Source organism: Sapajus apella, unplaced genomic scaffold (assembly GCF_009761245.1).
Source record: "Sapajus apella isolate SASKATOON/1434 unplaced genomic scaffold, GSC_monkey_1.0 scaffold38, whole genome shotgun sequence".
Taxonomy (NCBI): Eukaryota; Metazoa; Chordata; class Mammalia; order Primates; family Cebidae; genus Sapajus; species Sapajus apella.
Window position 1 is genome coordinate 382598 of NW_022436978.1, and position 20811 is coordinate 403408.

General features: G+C 42.1%; 1 protein-coding gene across 27 annotated transcripts in view; it reads left to right on the top strand.

Moving 5' to 3' along the window:
* Nucleotides 1-20811, top strand: part of MAP4 (microtubule associated protein 4) — a 227692-nt gene that overhangs the window by 166828 nt on the left and 40053 nt on the right. For 22 of the 27 annotated variants that reach the window (XM_032297902.1, XM_032297909.1, XM_032297912.1 and 19 more), the window contains 2 exons: nucleotides 515-637; nucleotides 3949-7320. In XM_032297902.1, the coding sequence (XP_032153793.1) occupies nucleotides 515-637; nucleotides 3949-7320 (3495 nt within the window). The remainder of the gene's footprint in view (nucleotides 1-514; nucleotides 638-3948; nucleotides 7321-20811) is intronic. The other 5 variants (XM_032297927.1, XM_032297928.1, XM_032297929.1 and 2 more) reach the window with 1 other exon arrangement.

Here is a 20811-nt window from a genome sequence, read left to right on the forward strand (position 1 = left end):
TCCCACCAACTTACAAACATTTATTATTTTTCCCATCTTAAAAACAAAACAGGCTGGGCACGGTGGCTCACGCTTATAATCCCAGCACTTTGGGAGGCCGAGGCGGGCAGATCATGAGGTCAGGAGATCAAGACTATCTGGGCCAACATGGTGAAACCCCATCTCTACTAAAAATACAAAAAAACTTAGGTGGACATGGCAGCCCACACCTGTAGTCCCAGCTACTCAGGAGGCTGAGGCAGGAGAATTGCTTGAAGCCAGGAGGCAGAAATTGTAGTGAGCCGAGATCGCGCCACTGCACTACAGCCTGGGCGACAGCACAAGACTCCATCTCAAAAAAAAAAAAAAAATGACAAACTCTCCCAACTTCAGTTTCCAACTACCACTTTACTTCTCTGCTGCCCCTTGTAGGAGAACTCCTTAGAAACGAATCCCATATTCAATTTCTGGCAGGTGGAAAATGGCTGAAATAGTGCTTCTCTGAAACATGTGTGCTTTTTGTTGCTACCTTTAGAACCCATCACAGATATGGGGGAAAAGTGCAGCTTGCCAGCCAATGAAGATTCTGTGTTAGAAAAACTAGAGGAAAAGAAACCATGCAACAGTCAACCTTCTGAGCTTTCTTCAGAGATCTCAGGTAAGTTAGGAAAACAAAAGGAACTCTTTGAAACAAATTAGGGGCAATGGAGTAGTGATGGTAGACATTGTCTCTAGTTCCCTGTTGTATGGTGGTAATTAGCAGTATAGTTTATGAAGTTAATTCTCTTAGACAGATTTTATCTTGTTTAGACAGAAAGGCAGCTTGTTATATCTTTTTTTTTGAGAAAGAGTCTTGCTCTATCACCAGGCTGGAGTGCAGTGGCGCGATCTCAGCTCACTGCAACCTCCGCCTCCTGCGGTTCAAGTGATTCCTCTGCCTCAGCCTCCTGAGTAGCTGGGACTACAGGCACATGCCACCACGCCTGGCTAGTGTTTTGTATTTTAGTAGAACAGGGCTTCACCATGTTGGCCAGGATGGTCTCGATCTCCTGACCTCGTGTTCTGCCTGCCTTGGCCTCCCAAAGTCCTGGGATTACAGGCATGAGCCTCTGCGCCTGGCCTGTTATATCTTTTAAAATTACTACTACAGCAAATCAGGACACCTAAATTTTTTTTCCTTTACTGTTTATTGTTTGTTTGCTTGTTTTTTTGAGACAGAGTTTTGCTCTGTCGCCCAGGCTGGAGTACACTGGTGTGATCTCAGCTCACTGCAACCTCTGCCTACCGGGTTCAGACGATTCTCCTGCCTCAGCCTCCCAAGTAGCTGGGATTACAGGCATGCACCACCATACCCAGCTAATTGTTGTGTTTTTAGTAGAGACAGGGTTTTACCCCGTTTGCCAGGCTGGTCTCGAATTCCTGACTTCAGGTGATCTGCCTGCCTCTACCTCCCAAAGTGTTGAGATTATCAGACATGAGTCACTGCACCCGGCCTTCTCCACTGTTTTCTTATTTTTTCTGTTCTTTTTCTCCCTCACCCCAGTGAATCTCCACTGTTTTCATAGTGAAGAAACGACACCAAAATTTGATCCAGTTCAGCTGTTCATTACTCTATCCTGTGTGCTCTTAGGCAAGTTACATAACTTGCCCATATCTCAGTTTACTCAGCTATAAGATAAATTAATTGGTCAAATGATCTCTAGAGCCTTATTAGTTACAGTGTTCCATGGCCCAACAGCATCTCCAATGCCTGAGAGCCTGTTAGAAATGCAGAATTTTGGGCTCTACCTCAGGCTTTTGTAATTATAATCTGCATTTTAATAAGATCCTTGGATAATTCTAATTTTTATTAAAATGTGAGAGGTACTCTCTAAGATACTTTCCAACTTAAAATCTGATTATTTGGTGAATTTTAAGATTACCTGGTTTTGATAAGCCAAAAGCATATGTGTATGGTTATCAACTTGATTTTCTGTTTACTTTTCTGTGACTGTGATTGGAATATGGACATCCTGAGGGCAGGGGCCATGACTTATTTTACTTAGAATCTCTAGTACTTTGCACACTATCTAGCACAATAAATCAAATGCTTATTTTGTACAAAATACACCATGTTAAGGCACATAGATATTTAAGTCCCAGTCTTTGCCCCCAAATTATTATATATATATATGTATATATATATATATATATTTTTTTTTTGTGTGTGTGTGTGACGGAGTTTCGCTCTTGTTACCCAGGCTGGAGTGCAATGGCGCGATCTCGGCTTACCGCAACTCCGCCTCCTGGGTTCAGGCAATTCTCCTGCCTCAGCCTCCTGAGTAGCTGGGACTACAGGCACGTGCCACCATGCCCAGCTAATTTTTTGTATTTTTAGTAGAGACGGGGTTTCACCATGTTGACCAGGATGGTCTTGATCTCTTGACCTCGTGATCCACCCGCCTCGGCCTCCCAAAGTGCTGGGATTACAGGCTTGAGCCACCGCGCCCGGCCTGAATTATTATATTATAACCTGAATGAAGAGAGAAGTTCTCAGGCATGAACTCTGAAACTCAAGATTTACATAATAATTGAATAAAATAGCATAAAAGATGGCACTGAATAGCTGCTGAGTAATTGCTGAATTAAATTTTATAAATACTGTGGGGTGTTTTAGCCTAGCAATTTTTTGAGCGATGCAATAATTAACCTAAGACATTAAATAAATGGTAGGATTTAGATGATATTGGAAAGAAAAGGACAAGAATGAAAGATACAATTTGCATATTATAATACTCCTGGAAATCAGTTTATTGGGTCAGACTTTACAGGAGCTGGCATAGACCTGCTCTTAATGAGACTCTTTCCAGGATCTTGGATCCATATTAACTTGGAGGCAGGTTGGACCAGATCACCTGCTGAAGCTCTTCCAAAGGTGCTCATCTTAATTGTTGAAATTAATTATCCTACTTAACATTGTATGTATTTCTCTGTCTTTTGGGAAGTACATTTAGGAGCAGAACGTTGAAATTTAACATACTTGTCTTTCGAAGTAGGATGCTTTTGTTCTGAAATGATGAAAATTTTTCTCTGACCTAAATGTGGATTCATTATATTTTGTGTATGTGCGTGAAGTGACTTAGGTCTGGACCTCTGATCTAGTTCCCAGAATCCATCTGATTTGTTTGACAAGTATTAGTTTAATATTGATGACCAACTCTTAGAATTATAAATTCTGTCCAAAATCATGTATATTTAACTGAAGCAACTAATAAATTTCACCAAAAAAGAGGCAAGCACTAATAATGACCAATATAAATCAGATGAGATTTACAGGCAGTAAGTGCTTATTTTAGAGGTTAGAAGATTTGAAACATTTCTTTTCTTTTCTTTCTTTTTTTTTTTTGAGACAGATTCTTGCTCTGTCACCCAGACTGGAATGCAATGGCACGATCTTGGCTTACTGCAACTTCTGCCTCCTGGGTTCCAGCAACTCGCCTGCCTCAGCCTCCTGAGTAGCTGGGATTACAGGCACGCGCCACCACGCCTGGCTAATTTTTTTTGTATTTTTAGTAGAGACAGGGTTTCACCATGTTGATCAGGCTGGTCTTGAACTCCTGACCTTGTGATCCACCCACCTCAGCCTCCCAAAGTGCTGGGATTATAGGCGTAAGCCACTGTGCCCAGCCCAAAATATTTCATTTTTTAAAGTTCAGTCCTGCTATGTCTGAAATGAAGTATTTCAAATATTTTATAAATATGTTTGAAAACAATATTTACCTGAGATGATGATCTATGTTAAATATTTTTGCTAGCACCAGTTAAAAGTGAGAGATGTTTTAGAAAAAAACTTTTCCTGAGCAAATTACATTAAGTAATATATGGATTGGTGAAAATAGTCTACTTAAATGAGCTATTATCTGGGGTTTTTTGTTTGTTTGTTTTGTTTTTAAGAAACAATAACAAGGAGTTTTTTGTTTGGAATTTTAGCCAACTTCATGTTTTCCGGTACCCCTCCCACACAAGCCAAACAAGCTTGCAGACCCAGTGACCACAGGTCAGCCCGGCCCAAGCCTGCCAGGGTCCCTCCTGAGCTGCTGGGAGGCCCTCCTCCATGGAAGACTCTTGATCACAGGCTGGGCCACTGCTCTTTGTCTGAGTCAGGTTGGGTCTCTAGTTCATCCTCCTGTGGTGAACCTAGGAACCAAAGGAAAAGTATTCATGTTGACTCACTTGAACCCCAGAGGGATCTTGGCAGGGAGTCCTGGGATATAGAAAGCACACCAATGATGATGAAGAAAAAGAAGAAGAAACCAAAACAAAAGAGATACTCTCAACCCCGGGCTGGAGGACCTTGGAATGATGACAATGCAGATAAGCCTAAAGGACATCCCTTTCCAGCTGACACACAAAAAGCAGGTGTTCTTCCCAGCCAACCTACCACTATGAGTACAGAATATGGACTTGTATCTGGAGAAAACTTGAAAAGGGAATGTGTAGTTGACTCTAGTGCAGCCAGACTGGTAGCTGAGAACTTTGTCTCAGACAGCCTCAGAATTCCTTTATGTCCTTCAGAAGAACCCCCAGAAACTGCAGTAAGTTCTCAGTCCACACTGAGAGGAGATGAAGAGAGCAAAGGTAACAAGTCAGTACCACAAAGCCAAGACAAGAAATTGCTGAAGCAACTTGAATACAAACCACAGCCTGCACCCCACCTGAAGATTCCTGTAGATAAAAGCCAGTTAGTAGGCCCTCTAAATCTGAAAGGGCCCCTAGCAGAAGTTTCAGCATACAATGTAGAAACTCATTTGGATAGCACACTCAAAGAGAGTTGCTGTCCTCTCTTGGACCAAGAGGTTATGGGTATAGTTTTAAAACCCACAGCAGCAAAAGAACTACCAAATTTGATAGCAAGTAATCTATTAGAATGTAATCTAAAAGAAGGGAATAGTGAAAGCAAAATGACTAAACTGCAGAATGTCAAACAGAAAGTGTTTCCTGAAGGAGCTGGAGAGGATAAAGAACTAAAAAAGGAAGCTTTTCCCAAGCAAAGACAAGAGATTAGCATCTTTACTTCTGAGCAGCTGCAGGGCCAAGTGATGGTACAGGTCCCTGGGCTAGAGAATGAACCATTTAAGAGAATGGCAGGTGATGGCAAAAGCAGGAAGGGAAGGGGAAGTTCTGGGAAAATGAGAACAGATTCTGGGAAGGTAAAAGCAAAATCTGAGCTGCCGTTTCTTCTGGACAGCCAGAAGGAAGGAAGGGCTGTCCTCATACAGAGTGAGCCAGTCCCTAAAACTGAAGGAATGGCTACTCAGGATAAGAGTGAGGAGCTGGGGCTGAATTATTCAAAGCAACCAGGCACTATGAGTGATCTCATGGAGGCAGCAGTGATAGGGGAGCCTAAAGAAACTACTCAGCTTAAGGTGGCAGACACCCTGCAGGCATTGATTCCCTTGGAAAGTAAATCAGACATGACTCAGACTTCTGGTGTTAGGACAGAAACAGGAGATGGAGTCAAAGATATGAGTGTCAGTAACCAGAGCAAGGAAGGAAAATGTCCTTGGAAGGATCATGAGACAGCTCCCTGGATTTCTGAAAAGCCTAAAAAGAGAGGCAATGAAGGCAAAAGCAGAAAGTTTCGAAATAATTATTCCACACAGCCTGCTAAAATGGAGAGGAAGGAAGAAATCCTCAACCCACCTTTTGAAGGAAAGGACGGAGTTGCTGGTAGTATTCCCCATAAAAGCAAGGAATTAGGACTTACTTTCCCCAAAACACATGATTTGTTGTTCTCACATATAGCAGGTACACCCACAGTCAAAGCAGTTGACAGAAAGTGTGGAAATGTTGAGGTTAATTTTGTTGAGCTTGGGACTCTTGAGGAAAGCAAAACAAGTACAGTCAAGGCTTCTGCTGTTACTGAACCAGCTGCCAAGGTGACAGATGTGAGCTGCCAAGAGCAAATCCAGGGAGCAGGATTCGTTCCTTCAGTAGTATCTGAGGAGAATGAGACAGATGCAGCCAATAGACACACTGCAGTAGCTGACAAACCAAGTAAAAGGAGTAATGATGGAAAAAGTAAAAAGGTTAAAAATAGTTCTCCTGTGAAACACATTCTGGAGAATAAGATAGATGCAACAAAAATACATGTTCCCATGGAAACCACAGGGGACCAGGGAATGGAAGGAATGGCCTATATGGACGAAAATAGAAATATTACATTTACCTGTCCCAGAACACCATCAGAGCTGTTGAATAAGTCATTTCCTCTAGAGGTTCTGAAATCAGCAGCCTGTGAAAAACTGCCCACTCCTACTTCTCAAGTAGTAAAGGAAAGTGATTCCTTTCCAGATACCTTGGCAAAAAATGGGCAACAGATAACCCCAACCCAGATTTCTAAATCATTAGTAGTAGATAACTATACTAAAGATGGAGTCCCAGGTCAAGAAAGACCCAAGCCTCCCTCTGCTGTTGTGCCCTCTACAAGCACAGGAGGAGTTGCTCTGCCTATTACAGCAGCCATAGAAACAGTTAACAGTCATGGAGATAACTCTCTTAAGAATAAAGGTGAGCTTGCTGATTCCATGAAAAATGAAGCAGGGATCGATGAAGGGCATGTGGTAGGAGAATATGAGTCAGTGCACAATGGTGCATCTAAGCATTCAGTAGAGAAAGTCACAGCGCTAGCAAAAGGTCACTTCCTTCCTGGAGTGCCAGTAGAAGACCAGAGCCTACCAAGAGAGGTCGGAGCCCTAGAAGCATATGCAGATAGAGGTAATTTCCCAGCACATTTAGTGAACGAAGAGAAAGAGACTAAAGAAGGGTCTGCCCCAGTTCAACTTCCTGACTTACTAGAAGACAAAGCACAAAAGCTCAGTTTTTGTGAGGACCAAAATGCTCAAGATAGAAATTCCAAGGGTACAGATAGTTTGAATAAGCAGGTAAATCTGACTCTTTTGTCTCCAAAAAGTGAAAATGATAAATTGAAAGGGATTAGTCTGACTTGTAAAATCATGGAATTGGAAAGTGTTTCCTTGCCAACACCAGAAATCAGGTCAGATTTCTTACATAGCAAAGCCGAAGCTCCTCCTTCAGAGGTGGCGGATAAGTTAGTAATAATGACTGCTTCCAAGGGTGTTCGACTCCCGGAACCCAAAGATAAGATCTCAGAGACACCTCAGAAAATGACAGAAAAATCTGAATCAAAGACACTGGGAGAAGGGAAAAAGGAAGATAAAAGCAGAATGACAGAACCAATGAAAGGCTACATGAGACCCACCAAGTCCCGTGGACTTACTCCACTTTTGCCAAAGTCTACAATCCAGGAACAAGAGAGATATAAGCAACTGAAGTCCACTGGTATGAACCTGCCATGCGGAAATGTGTGTGCTTGTGGCTTTTGAGTCAGCATCAAAAAGGCAAAGAGCTCGTGCCTTGGCTCCATCCAGACTCTAATCATCCTTGTTAATCATTGGTTTGCCAGCATGAAACCTGTAACTGCTGTTGTGTGTTTTCTGCAGCCAGTGTGCTCCTTGTGTCCAGCTTGAGGAGGCTGGTAACTTGGTTGCATGCCTTTTTACCCAGCACTGAACGTTGAATTTTAGGGGAAGTTGAATTTTCAATGAATTGTCTAACAGAAGACCTATCATCATCCATTTCTTAATTTTTTTTAAATTGTGCCTCCTATGTATAAAGTTTACAGCTAAATTTTAATCATTACTTGATATAAGGATTCACAGGAGAAAAGAAAAAATATTTTATGTCTAACTATATGCATGAGATTTTTTTCACTGCATGTGTAGCTTGTGCTGGTGGGACTAAATATCCAAATTGCTTTTAGGTTAAATGAAATCAGTCTACCTCCTTATGAGGAAATGGTGGCCTCAAACCAGCATTGGTAGGCACAGATTTATTTATGTTTTTAATAGTGGAAAATGATCTCTTAATAATACAGATACATTTTTGACCAGTCTGTTGTTTATATTCCTTGGCCCACAGTTGCATGTGAGTTTGAGTTTTGGGCATAGTCTATGTCCACCAAACATAGTCAGTAAAACTTGCCCATGTTGTGTTTCTCATAATTTTACCCTTTTGGGCTCTAATCAGTCAAGTAATTGGAATGAGATTAAGAAGATGGTTCCTTTAAGATTTAGAAATGAGGCCGGTTGCTGTGGCTTACGCCTGTAATCCCTGCACTTTGGGAGACCGAAGTGGGTGGATCACCTGAGGTCAGGAGATTGAGACCAGCCTGACCTGGTCTCATGGTGAAACCCCGTCTCTACTAAAAATACCAAAATTAGCCAGGCATGGTAGCGGGCACCTGTAATCCCAGCTACAGAGGAGTCTGAGGCAGGAGAATCACTTGAACACAGGAGGCAGAGGTTGCAGTGAGCCCAGATGACACCACTGCACTCCAGCCTGGGTGACAGAGTGACACTCCCTCTCAAAAAAAAAAAAAAGATTTAGAAATGGTAGCACTGTTTCCCCCCACCCCCAAATCCTCCAAAAAGTATACATTTAATCGTGGCCTCCCTGAATCTTTCAAAAAAGGTTTCCTTGTCTTTGAGGTTTTTCACAGCCTACAAGTGACACTATTTCTTAATCACTGTTTCCCAGCTTGCATGATGTATCTACTAACTCCAGAATTTAAAAAAACACCAATTGGTTTTAGTAGCCAGTCAGGCTTTTGGAGAGGTTTCATCATGGGATTGTGTTCTGCATGGTATGGACTTGTTCTTTTGGGTAAAGCTTGTTCTATGCATGAATTTGTACCCACTAAGGAATACTGCTGTGTGAGTAAAGAATGCTAAAGATTGTTATTTGCATAAAACATTCTCATCTTCTCTGTTTTTATCTTCTATTAGCTTCCCTATTACCAAGACAGAAAATGAAGTAGTATGTAGAGCGCTTTCCAGCATTCATTAAGATTTCCAGCGTTCTATCCAGTTCTTTCCTTTTGGTTTCTAGACCCATTCTTTAGTTTCAGCAGTGATCCAAAGGTTAACATGTAATTTCTGTGAAATCCTAGTCATCTCTTTGTGCTCAGTATTTCCAAAGAAATACAAAAAGAGGATTTGTTGTTCTTGAAGCAAGACAAGTGCTGCAGAACTTTTGGGGCCCTGCCTGGGTGAGGCCAGGCACAGAGACTGTTAGCAGTGGCCTTACAGAGTGGCTATGGGAAGGATAATTGGTTTTGGACAAAATTTATTCTTTCTTTTCTAAATTCAACCATACCTTTTCCCTAAGGACAATGTGTACTTTTTTTAGTAGTTAAAAAATTTTTTCAAAATTGTTGAATAGGTTAGTTAATACATTCACATGGTAAAAAGGAGTATACAGTAAAATGTAAGTTGGCCTCCCTCCATTAAACCCCTTCCAGTTTTCCCTCTCTAGAGGCAGCCAGTGTTCACAATATTTTATATATCCTTCCAGACAATTTATGTATAATAAGTAATGACATATGTATTTCCTGATTTCATATAAATGAGATGTATACATACATACTGATGTGTGCCATTCTTTTTAAACTTAATGTTTAAAGAGATCTTTTGAAATCAGTATAAAGAAAGGGGCCTTGTTTTTTTAAAAAAATCTTTTTTCAGCTGGGTGTGGTGGCTCACGCCTATAATCCCAGCACTTTGGGAGGCCAAGGTGGGTGGATCATGAGGTCAAGAGATCGAGACGAGACCATCCTGGTCAACATGGTGAAACCCTGTCGCTACTAAAAATACAAAAATTAGCTGGGTATGGTGGCACGCGCCTGTAGTCCCAGCTACTCGGGAGGCTGAGGCAGGACAATTGCTTGAACCCAGGAGGCGGAGGTTGCGGTGAGCCGAGGTTGTGCCACTGCACTCCAGCGTGGGTAACAAGAGCGAAACTCCATCTCAAAAAAAAAAAAATCATTTTTCTGGTGCATGTCTCTAGATAAGACTTATTTTTTCTTGATAGCTGTATACCATTTCATTATATGAGTATATACTAATGTATTGTAGTACTTCTTTACTGATGCAGATTTAGGTGTTTCCCAACTTTTTTCCATTAAAAATATGGTACATAAACTATGTTTATATTTACATGATGTCATACTCATACATGTGTGTCTAATAAAAAGGGGCTCCAGAGTAAGAAGAATCTCTGGTTTGAAAAATATGTAACCATAATTTTGATGGGTGTTTCCATATTGCTTTCTGTAGGCCTGCAGAGATGTCCTTTGTAGAGAAAGGTACATCTCTACTCCCACCCTCAGCCTAGGCGAGTACCTATTTCCCTGTCTTTCTCTACTACTGTGATTTATTTTGGTTATGTGTACTGATCTAATAGGTGAAAAATTATTTCTTGGCATAGATTTATTTTGTGTGTTTGTGTGTTTGTGTTTTTTTGTTTTTTTTTTTTTTTTTGAGACAGATTCTCGCTCTGTCACCAGGCTGGAGTGCAGTGGTGCAATCTCAGCTCACTGCAACCTCCATCTCTCAGGTCCAGGCAATTCTTCTGCCTCAGCCTTCCAAGTAGCTGGGACTACAGGCATACGCCACCATGCCTGGCTAATATTTTGTGGTTTTTAAAATGACTTCTTCATGTATTATCAAGTTTATAAAAGCCATCCATGTTCTGAAATTATAAAAATATTTCCTTGGCTGGGCACGGTGGCTTATGCCTGTAATCCCAGCATTTTGGGAGGCTGAGGCAGGTGGATCACCTGAGGTCAGGAGTTCGAGGCCAGCCTGGTGATCTCGAACATGGCGAAACCCCATCTCTACTAAAAATACAAAAATTAGCTGGCAGTAGGCACCTGTAATCCTAGCTACTTGGGAGACTGTGGCAGGTAAATCGCTTGAACCCTGGAAGCAGAGGTTGCAATAAGCCGAAATCACGCTATTGCACTCCAGCCTGGGCAACAAGAGCAAGACTCCGTCTTACAAAAAAGAATTATCTTCTCTTCTATTAATGTTTTTACATTTTAAATCATTGGCCAATCTAGAATTTGCTTACTTGTTTGTGGGCTTCTGGTTTTATTTTTTTTTTATATGTTTTGTTCATAAGATGTGAGGCAGGGTTACTTGGTCATCTCACCATCGTGTTTATAATCTATCTCCCACTGAAATGCCACCTTTGTCATGCTCTAAATTCCTGCATGTATTTGGTCTATTTCTGGACTTTCTTTCCTGATCCGTTGATCTTTCCATCAGGCTTCATAATATATTTTAACATGTAACAGGGCTAGCCTGACCCCTTGCCCTGTTATTTTTCGGAGTTGTCCTGACTATTCTTATTTATTGTATAGCTTCGTAGAAGAAAAATGAATCCATTCAATATATTTCTTGAAGTTACTGTTTCTAGATTATCCTAGGTAGAGTTTGTCTTGCATATTAAGTTTTTCTGTGCAACAGCGTAATATGTCTTTCACGTGTTCAAGTGTTAGTTCATCACTGGTGTTTATTTTTGTTCCTTACTTTGAATTATTCATGTTAACTGCCCTGCCCACAGATGGCCACAGATTCTCACCTATCTTATTCTCATTTGTCTTGTGGTCAAATGGTGTCTGTCATCCATGGTTTCCATTGTTTGGACAGTAAAGATATTATAAGTGGTGTTGGCCGGGCACAATGACTCACACCTGTAGTCCCAGCACTTTGGGAGGCCGAGGCAGGCAGATCACTTAAGGTCAGAAGTGTGAGACCAGCCTGGCCAACGTGGTGGAACCCAATCTCTACTAAAAATACAAAAATTAGCCAGGCATGGTGGTGCATCCCTATAATCCCAGCTACTCAGGAGACTGAGGCAGGAGAATTGCTCATTCGAACCCAGGAGGCAGAGGTTGCAGTGAGCTAAGATTATACCACTACACTCCAGCCTGGGTGATAGAATGACTGAGACTCTATCTCCAAAAAGAAAAAAGAAAAGAAAAAAAAAAAGATATTTTTAGGCCGGGCGCGGTGGCTCAAGCCTGTAATCCCAGCACTTTGGGAGGCCGAGGCGGGTGGATCACGAGGTCAAGAGATCGAGATCATCCTGGTCAACATGGTGAAACCCCGTCTCTACTAAAAATACAAAAAATTAGCTGGGCATGGTGGCGCGTGCCTGTAATCCCAGCTACTCAGGAGGCTGAGGCAGGAGAATTGCCTGAACCCGGGAGGCGGAGGTTGCGGTGAGCCGAGATCACGTCATTGCACTCCAGCCTGGGTAACAAGAGCGAAACTCCGTCTCAAAAAAAAAAAAAAAAAAAAAAATATTTTTAGTGGTTAATAAAAATAATAGTACCTCTAACTAATCCTGGGTGTTAATAATAATAGCACTGGCCGAGCATGGTGGCTCACGCCTGTAATCCTAACACTTTGGAAGGCTGAGGTGGCCGGATCACCTGAGGTCAGGAGTTTGAGACCAGCCTGGCCAACATGGCGAAACCTCATCTCTACAAAAAAAAAAAAAAAAGTCTCTAAAAATGTCATCTCAAAAAAAAAAATACAAAAATTAGCTGGGTGTGATGGCGCACGCCTGTAATCCCAGCTACTTGGGAGGCTCAGGGGAATGGCTTGAACCCAGGAGGCAGAGGTGGTAGTGAGCCGAGATCACGCCACTGCACTCCAGCCTGGGGGGGAGAGAGTGAGACTCCATCTCATAATAATAATAATGATACCTACCAACTATTGAGTTAATATAATTTGCCTGGTTATCTAGAAATAGGTAGATAAATAGATCACACACACACACATAAACCAATACTATTAAAGATTATCTCCATTTACCAAGTGAGAAACTGGAGGCTGTCAAAGTCACATAGCTGAAGTGCCAGGGTCAGAATGTGAATCAAAGTCTTCATGTTTCTAAGACTCCTGCTTTTCTTAGTCTTGCTTCAAAAGCTTCCAGAAGTTTTAGGTACTTAAAAACAAAAGGATAAAGGTTGACAATTAGTAAATATAAAATAGACTTTTTGGCTGGGCGTGGTAGCTGACGCCTGTAATCCAAGCACTTTGGAGGCCAAGGTGGGCAGATCACCTGAGGTCAGGAGTTCAAGACCAGCCTGACCAACATGGTGAAACCCCATCTTAAAAAAAAAAAAAAAAAAGCCTTTTTTTAGTATCTAGAGACCAATTAAACACTTTTCTACTTGGAGAAATAAAAATACATCATGAGAACATAAACTGTGAATCAGAGGTTAATTTAGGATTAGAATCTAGGTCTTTTGACTCTGTCTAGTATTTTATTGTCCAGAGAGAGTCTGTGTTTGATTTATTTATGTGGGGTTTTTTTTGTTTTGTTTTTTGAGACGGAGTCTCACTCTCTTGCCCAGGCTGGAGTACAGTGGCACGATCTCGGCTCACTGCAACCTCTACCTCCCGAGTTCAAGCCATTCTCTTGCCTCAGCCTCTGGAATAGCTGGGACTACAGGTGCATGCCACCACGCCCAGCTAATTTTCTGTATTTTTAGTAGAGACAGGGTTTCACTGTGTTAGCCAGGATGGTCTCAATCTCCTGACCTTGTGATCTGCCCACCTCGGCCTCCCAAAGTGCTGGAAATACAGGTATGAGCCACTGCGACTCACCAATTTACGTGTTCTTTTTAATACCCAGCCTAGAGCTTTATATCTACATGATGCCTAATGACATTTTTTGAAATATAAATGAATTATCTTTTTGCTGATCTTACCCTATTTGGAAGTAGGGAAAGTGAATATATTGCCAAAGTCTCTTCCAGGTTACTGTTTGCTCTACTGTTATTTTTTTCATGCTGCTCTCAAATTTTGGGAAAAAAAACAGAAGGTTTCTTTGCATACTATGCATATTGTTCCAGACAGGGAAGATTAATGCAATACTTTGGGAAGTCTAAGCTTAACTTGTCAGAAAAGGATTCCTTATGAGATTGTGGTTTTTGTGAAGGGAAGCACAAGCTTGAAAGGATGATCCATATTAGATTCCAGCACCCACTCCATATTAGTTGTTCCCCTGGAAACCAAGTAGAACTGTGAGTGACAGTGTACTTACTTGCTATGCCGCTATTGTAAATGGGACCGTTTGGGATCCCTGTAAATAGGCCCTTCCTCTGCCATAGTGAAGCCTGGTCTGCTTATAATCTGGCTTTCATTTCTTTCTTCAGTTTGCTTGAGCTCATCAACTGTCTTCCAGCAGCTGGGAATATCAGTTTATGGTGAAAAACTCTCTTGGTGTGAAACTTGAAGTAATTTATAAACCCAGAATTCTAACAGTTTCAAGGCCCTTGTACATAAATAAAATATGCTCAGCAGATGAAAAAACCATTTGTTATCTTAGAACTTGCTACTATTTTACAACTGAAATACCCATTTGGTAAGGTCTTTTCTTAACTGTAGTGCCATTTGTGAAGTTCCTTTCCTCATTACTCTCACCCTACTTGCCCTCTGATTCACTGACTTTTTTTTTTTTTTTTTTTTTTAAGATGGGGTTTCACCCTGATGGCCAGGCTGGTCTTGAACTACTGACCTCAGGTGATCCATCTACCTTGGCCTCCCAAAGTGCTAGGATTACAGGCATGAGCCACTGTGCTCGGCCCAACTTTTTTTTTTTTTTTTTTCTTGAAATGGAGTCTTGCACTGTCACCAAGGCTGGGGTGCAGTGGCATGATCTCGGCCCACTGCAAGCTCCATCTCCTGGGCTCAAGCGATTCTCCTGTCTCAGCCTCTTGAGTAGCTGGGATTACAGGCGTGTGCCACCGTGCCTGGCTAATTTTTATATTTTTAGTAGAGACGGGGTTTCACCATATTAGCTAGCTGGTCTCTAACTCCTGACCTCATGATATGTCCACCTTGGCCTCCCAAAGTGCTGGGACCACAGGTGTGAGTCACTGCCTGGCCTCACTGGCTTTTTTTTCTTACTAACTTGCTAATGAAATTTATTGGGACTAGTCACACAGCTAAAAAAAATAGCTACCATTTATTGAATCTTACTATATACTCAGTGCCATCCTAAACTCTTTTAACCCCCAAACAATACTGTGTAGTCAGTGCTACTATTACCTTTTTTGAGCCATAATGTTAAAATATGATTTGAGGCTGGACGCGGTGGCTCATGCCTGTAATCCCAGCACTTTGGGAGGCCGAGGCGGGCGGATCACAAGGTCAGGAGATCGAGACCATCCTGGCCAACATGGTGAAACCCCGTCTCTACTAAAAATACAAAAATTAGCTGGGCATGGGGTCGCGTGCCTGTAATCCCAGTTACTCGGGAGGCTGAGGCAGGAGAATTGCTTGAACTCAGGAGGCAGAGGTTGCAGTGAGCCGAGATTGCGCCACTGCACTCCAGTCTGGTGCCTGGCGATGGAGCGAGACTCTGTCTCAAAAAAAAAAAAAATATATATGATTTGAAATGAGTCAAGCAACCATTGATTATCCTACTTTATTTTGTTAAATTTTTATTTTTATTATTATACTTTAAATTCTGGGGTACATGTGCAAAACGTGCAGGTTTGTTACATAGGTATACACGTGCCATGGTGGTTTGCTGCATCCATCACCCGGTCATCTACATTAAGTATTTCTCCTAATGTTATCCCTCCCCTATCCCCCCACCCCCTGCTATCCTTCCCCTAGCCCCCCACACCCTGACAGGCCCCCCTGTGTGATGTTCCCCTCCCTGTGTCCATGTGTTCTTATTGTTCAACAACCATTTATGAATGAGAATATGTGGTGTTTGGTTTTCTGTGCTTATGTCAGTTTGCTGAGAATGATGGTTTCCAGCTTTATCCATCTCCCTGCAAAGGACATGAACTCATTCTTTTTTATGGATGTGTAGTATTCCATGATGTATATGTGCCACATTTTCTTTATTCAGTCTATCATTGATAGACTTTATTTATTTATTTGAGACAAGGTCTTGCTCTGTCACCCAGACTGAAGTGCAATGGCATGATCATGGCTCATTACAGCTTTGACCTCCCAGGCTCAAACAATCCTTTTGCCTCAGCCTCCCAAGTAGTTGGGACTACAGGTTTGCACCACCATATTTGGTGAATATTTTTTGTAGAGATGGGGGTCTCACTGTATTGCCCAGGCTGGTCTTGAACTCCTGGTCTCAAGAAATCCTTCTTTCGTGGCCTCCCAAAGTACTCAGATTATAGGTGTGAGGCACCATGCCTGGCTTGATTATCCTACTTTATTTTTATTTTTTTATTTTTTTTCTGATTTTTGGCCCCATCAGTTTCAGAAGATTATCCTACTTTAAAAGAAGCTTCTTCCCCTCATATTCCCTCACCCTTCACTTATTCGCTCTGGTTGACAAATAGCATTGGGGGATTCTGAACACAGCTGTTAAAATAAAAACTTAGGGCCGGGCACGGCGGCTCACTCCTGTAATCCCAGCACTTTGGGAGGCCGAGGCGGGTGGATCACGAGGTTAAGAGATCAAGACCATCCTAGTCAACATGGTGAAACCCCGTCTCTACTAAAAATACAAAAAATTACCTGGGCATGGTGGCATATGCCTGTAATCCCAGCTACTGGGGAGGCTGAGGCAGGAGAATTGCCTGAACGCAGGAGGCAGAGTTTGCGGTGAGCCGTGATTGCACCATTGCGCTCCAGCCTGGGTAACAAGAGCGAAACTCCATCTCAAAAAAAAAAAAAAAAATTTAGTTTTGATTTTCAGTATTGAACATATATTTACTTCTTTAAAATATGAAGGGGACTGTAAGGGGGCTTGTATTCATTTATTTATTTTTATTTTTTATTCAGTCGCCCAGGCTGGGGTGCAGTGGTGCACAGCCTCCGCCTCCTGGGCTAGGGTGATACTCCCACCTCAGTCTCGAGTAGCTGGAACTACAGGTGCATGCCACCATGCCCCACTAATTTTTGTATTTTTTGTAGAGGCGGGGTTTGGCTATTTTGCCCAGGCTGGTCCTGAACTCATGAGCTCAAGTGATCCACCCACATCAGCCTCCCAAAGTGCATAAACACTGCCTATTGCTCTGCAAATAGCAGACACACAGCATGATTTGTACTTTTTATATTTAGTTCATTCATTCAGTGGATACCAAGTGACATTACTCCTGCTCTAAAAATAGACTAATAAAACACATTCTCTACTCTTCAGAGATTCCAGGGTGGAAAACAGGCAATTTTCCTCCAGTGAGAGAAGTTTACTCTTCTGAAAGAGGATAGAAATGTGAGCTAGGTCCTATGGAAATACAGAGCAGAAAGGGACTAAGTTTTCCTACAAGACCTAGAGAAGGCTTCACACAGGAGACTGAAAGTATGGCTGAGAGTTTGCTGAGCAAATAAAGTAGAGCATTCTAGGGGACAGCTTGTGTAAAGGCATACATAGTGAAGTGCAGGTGCATAGAATAAAGTCAAGTTTGGGAAACAGGGACATGTGTGAAACATTTTGAGATGAAACTGGGGAGAAGAAAGTAAGCTCCTGAAGGCTCCTAGGGGCATTGTGTGTCTCTATAATCAGAGAATCTTAGATTTTTGCTTGAAGAAAACTGTTATCTTTCTACCTAGTTTAGTTGGATAATTCTTTTTACTTTTGGGGAGAGGACATGGGAGGGTCAATAGTAGGCTTAACAAAGGCTTTACATTTCAAGTTGTGCTTTTTAGAGGTTTGTTTGTTCGTTTGAGACAGTCTCCCTCTGTTGCCCAGACTGGAGTGCAGTGGCCCAACCCTGGCTCACTGCAACCTCCACCTCCCAGGTTCAAGCAATTGTCCTGCCTCAGCCTCCCAAGTAGCTGGGACTACAGGTGCATGCCACCCTACCCAGCTAATTTTTGTATTTTTAGTAGAGACAGGGTTTCACCACATTGGCCAGGCTAGTCTCAAACTCCTGACCTCAGGTGATGCACCTGCCTCAGCCTCCCAAAGTACTAGGATTACAGGAATGAGCCACTGTGCCCATCCTTTAGAGGATTTCTTATCCGTAAGCATTTTCATGTCTTTGGTTCACATAAATCAGATTACTTGCCTCAACTTTTCATTCTGTCTATTTGCGTCTCATCTTTTGAAAGTTAATCAGGGAGAATCATGATTTATTTTCTTCAGTTAAAACATGTAAGAAATGTTTCTAAGCCGGGCGCGGTGGCTCACGCCTGTAATCCCAGCACTTTGGGTGGCTGAGGCGGGTGGATCACGAGGTCGAGATCGAGACCATCCTGGTCAACATGGTGAACCCCCGTCTCTACTAAAAATACAAAAAATTAGCTGCGCATGGTGGCGCTTGCCTGTAATCCCAGCTACTCAGGAGGCTGAGGCAGGAGAATTGCCTGAACCTGGGAGGTGGAGGTTGCGGTGAGCCGAGATCGTACCACTGCACCCCAGCCTGGGTAACAAGGGCAAAATTCCGTCTCAAAAAAAAAAAAAAAGAAAGAAATGTTTCTAAAATGTAGAATACCATTTCTGAAATCATTTTACACATATGTATTTGTGTCTAAACTCTTGCAACATTTACTTCCAGGCAAGAAATTGGATTATAACTTCGCAACCTTAGCTTTTATTAACGAAGAATACGTGTCATCAATAATTAACAGTGGAGTTAGTGACTTTCATTGTAGTGATAATTGTTTCCTGGAGGCAATAACTGGGAACCGTTGGTCAAGCTCAAAAGTAGTGTTGCCTTGGTAACTGATAAGAAAGAATGTAGAGAAACTAGTTGTCTGTCATGTATAAAAGCCAAGCTCCTGAACAGGTTAAATACTAACTCCTAGCACAAGGCAAAAACAGAAATATCTGCCAGTACATCTACTGGGATCAGAGACCTGCAGGCTTTGCCAGGAGTCCTAGAAATCACCTTCTGCCCAGATGTATGGGAATCCAAGCACTTTCTTCAGACTCAGACAGAGTGGAATGGAACTTTGCAATCTTTAGCTCAAAGGACATTCCAGATCACCACCTCTTAGGCTGGGTTGAAGACAGCTTTAATGATGGGACGGATCAGGTCAAATGATACAATATAAAAGGAATCTGCTCATCCTTTCACTGAGCAGATCTTTTTTGAAAGCTTATTTACTGTGAGTCAAGCATTGTGCAGGGCACCCACATGGCTCAAGTGCACAGTTCACATTCCTACCTTCTAGAAGCTCCTAGGAAAGGCATATAAATAAAAGATTACAGTGTAGTTTCTAAATTCAAAAAAGGGATAGAATATTGTGATAATATGAAGGACTCAGGAGCAGGTCAAAGAGACTTTACAGAGGTGAATGAGCAGGAATAGAACCTAGAGGCAGGAGGCTGGCTGCGGTGGTTCACTCTTGTAATCCCAGCACTTAGGGAGGCCAAAGCAGGAGGATCATCTGAGGTCAGGAGTTCGAGACCAGCCTAGCCAACATAGTGAAACCCTATCTCTACTAAAAATATAAATATTAGCTGGGTGTGGTGGTGGTGGGCACCTGTAATCCCAGCTACTTGGGAGGAAGAACCTAGAGGTGAGGAATCCCAATGTCAGGTGAATCTAGAATTTAAGTCTTCTGGTTCTTTAAAGTGTTTCTTTTTACCTAGGCAGGCTCACACTTTTCATACTTCATGTATTTACCTCATCCACCAACTTGATAAAATTTTGCAGTGGCTAGGAGATTGGAGTTTATTGCTGTGGCTGTTTCCTGTGAATAAACCAGCATCCCTGAGTGAGATTATGTCTGTAATTCTTATTTGGACTGGAGTACTGAACTGACCATTCTCAGGATGTTTTGTTGGGTTTTTTTTTTTTTTTTTTTTTTTTTTTTAGACAAGGCCTCTGTCACTCAGGCTGGAGTCCAGTGGCGTGATCATAATTATCTCACTGCAGCCTCAGACTCTTGGGCTTAAGTGATCCTCCCTCCACAGTCTCCCAAGTAGCTAGCACTACAGGCATGCACCACCACACCTGACTAAAAAAAAAAAAAAAAATTTTTTTTTTTTTTTCTCATTTTTTTGTATGGATGTGGGTCCTGCTATGTCGCCAAGGCTGGTCTTGAACCCTTGACTTCAAGTGATCCTCCCACCTAAGCCTTCTAAAGTGCTGGTATTACAGGTGTGGGCCACTATGCCCAGCCTTCCTTGGGTTTTACTAATTATTCTATACTAGGGTTTCCCCATCATTTGTCATCCAGGTGACATTCACCTCATTTGGGGTACAACAAGCCATTAATTGTTCTTCATTTAATATTTTTGTATTCCTTGCAAAAGCAATAGTGTAATCAAAGTATAAGCTACTCTGTCCCCTCCCCTTTGTAAAAGCCTCAGGTTCTCTGCATTTTCTTAGTGGGGCTAAATCTGTCTTCCTACTCAGAAGTGGCATGAAAGGAAACTCATAGTACTAAGGCACCCTAGAAAGATATTAACATAAATCTAAGTTCTTTTAAGACTGGAAGTTAGAAAGTAAAGATTGCTAAGGAATAAGTCACCCACACCTTACTCACTCTTAGCATAATTAAAACAAGATAATTCTTTTTTTTTTTTTTGAGACAGAGTTTCACTCATGTTACCCAGGCTGGAGTGCAATGCCGCGATCTCGGCTCACCGCAACCTCCGCCTCCCGGGTTCAGGCAATTCTCCTGCCTCAGCCTCCTGAGGAGTAGCTGGGATTACAGGCACGCGCCACCATGCCCAGCTAATTTTTTGTATTTTTAGTAGAGACGGGGTTTCACCATGTTGACCAGGATGGTCTCGATCTCTTGACCTCGTGATCCACCCGCCTCGGCCTCCCAAAGTGCTGGGATTACAGGCTTGAACCACCGCACGCGGCCAAAACAAGATAATTCTTAAGATAATAAGGTAAACACTGAAACTAAGTGCATTGCTTCTTTTTCTCCCTTATTTCAAACTCCCTTTTGCTCCCCAACCACACATACATACACATGTGTGTATGCATACTGTGTAATAATTCGGGAGTTTTGAATTGAACACAGAAAAACTAAA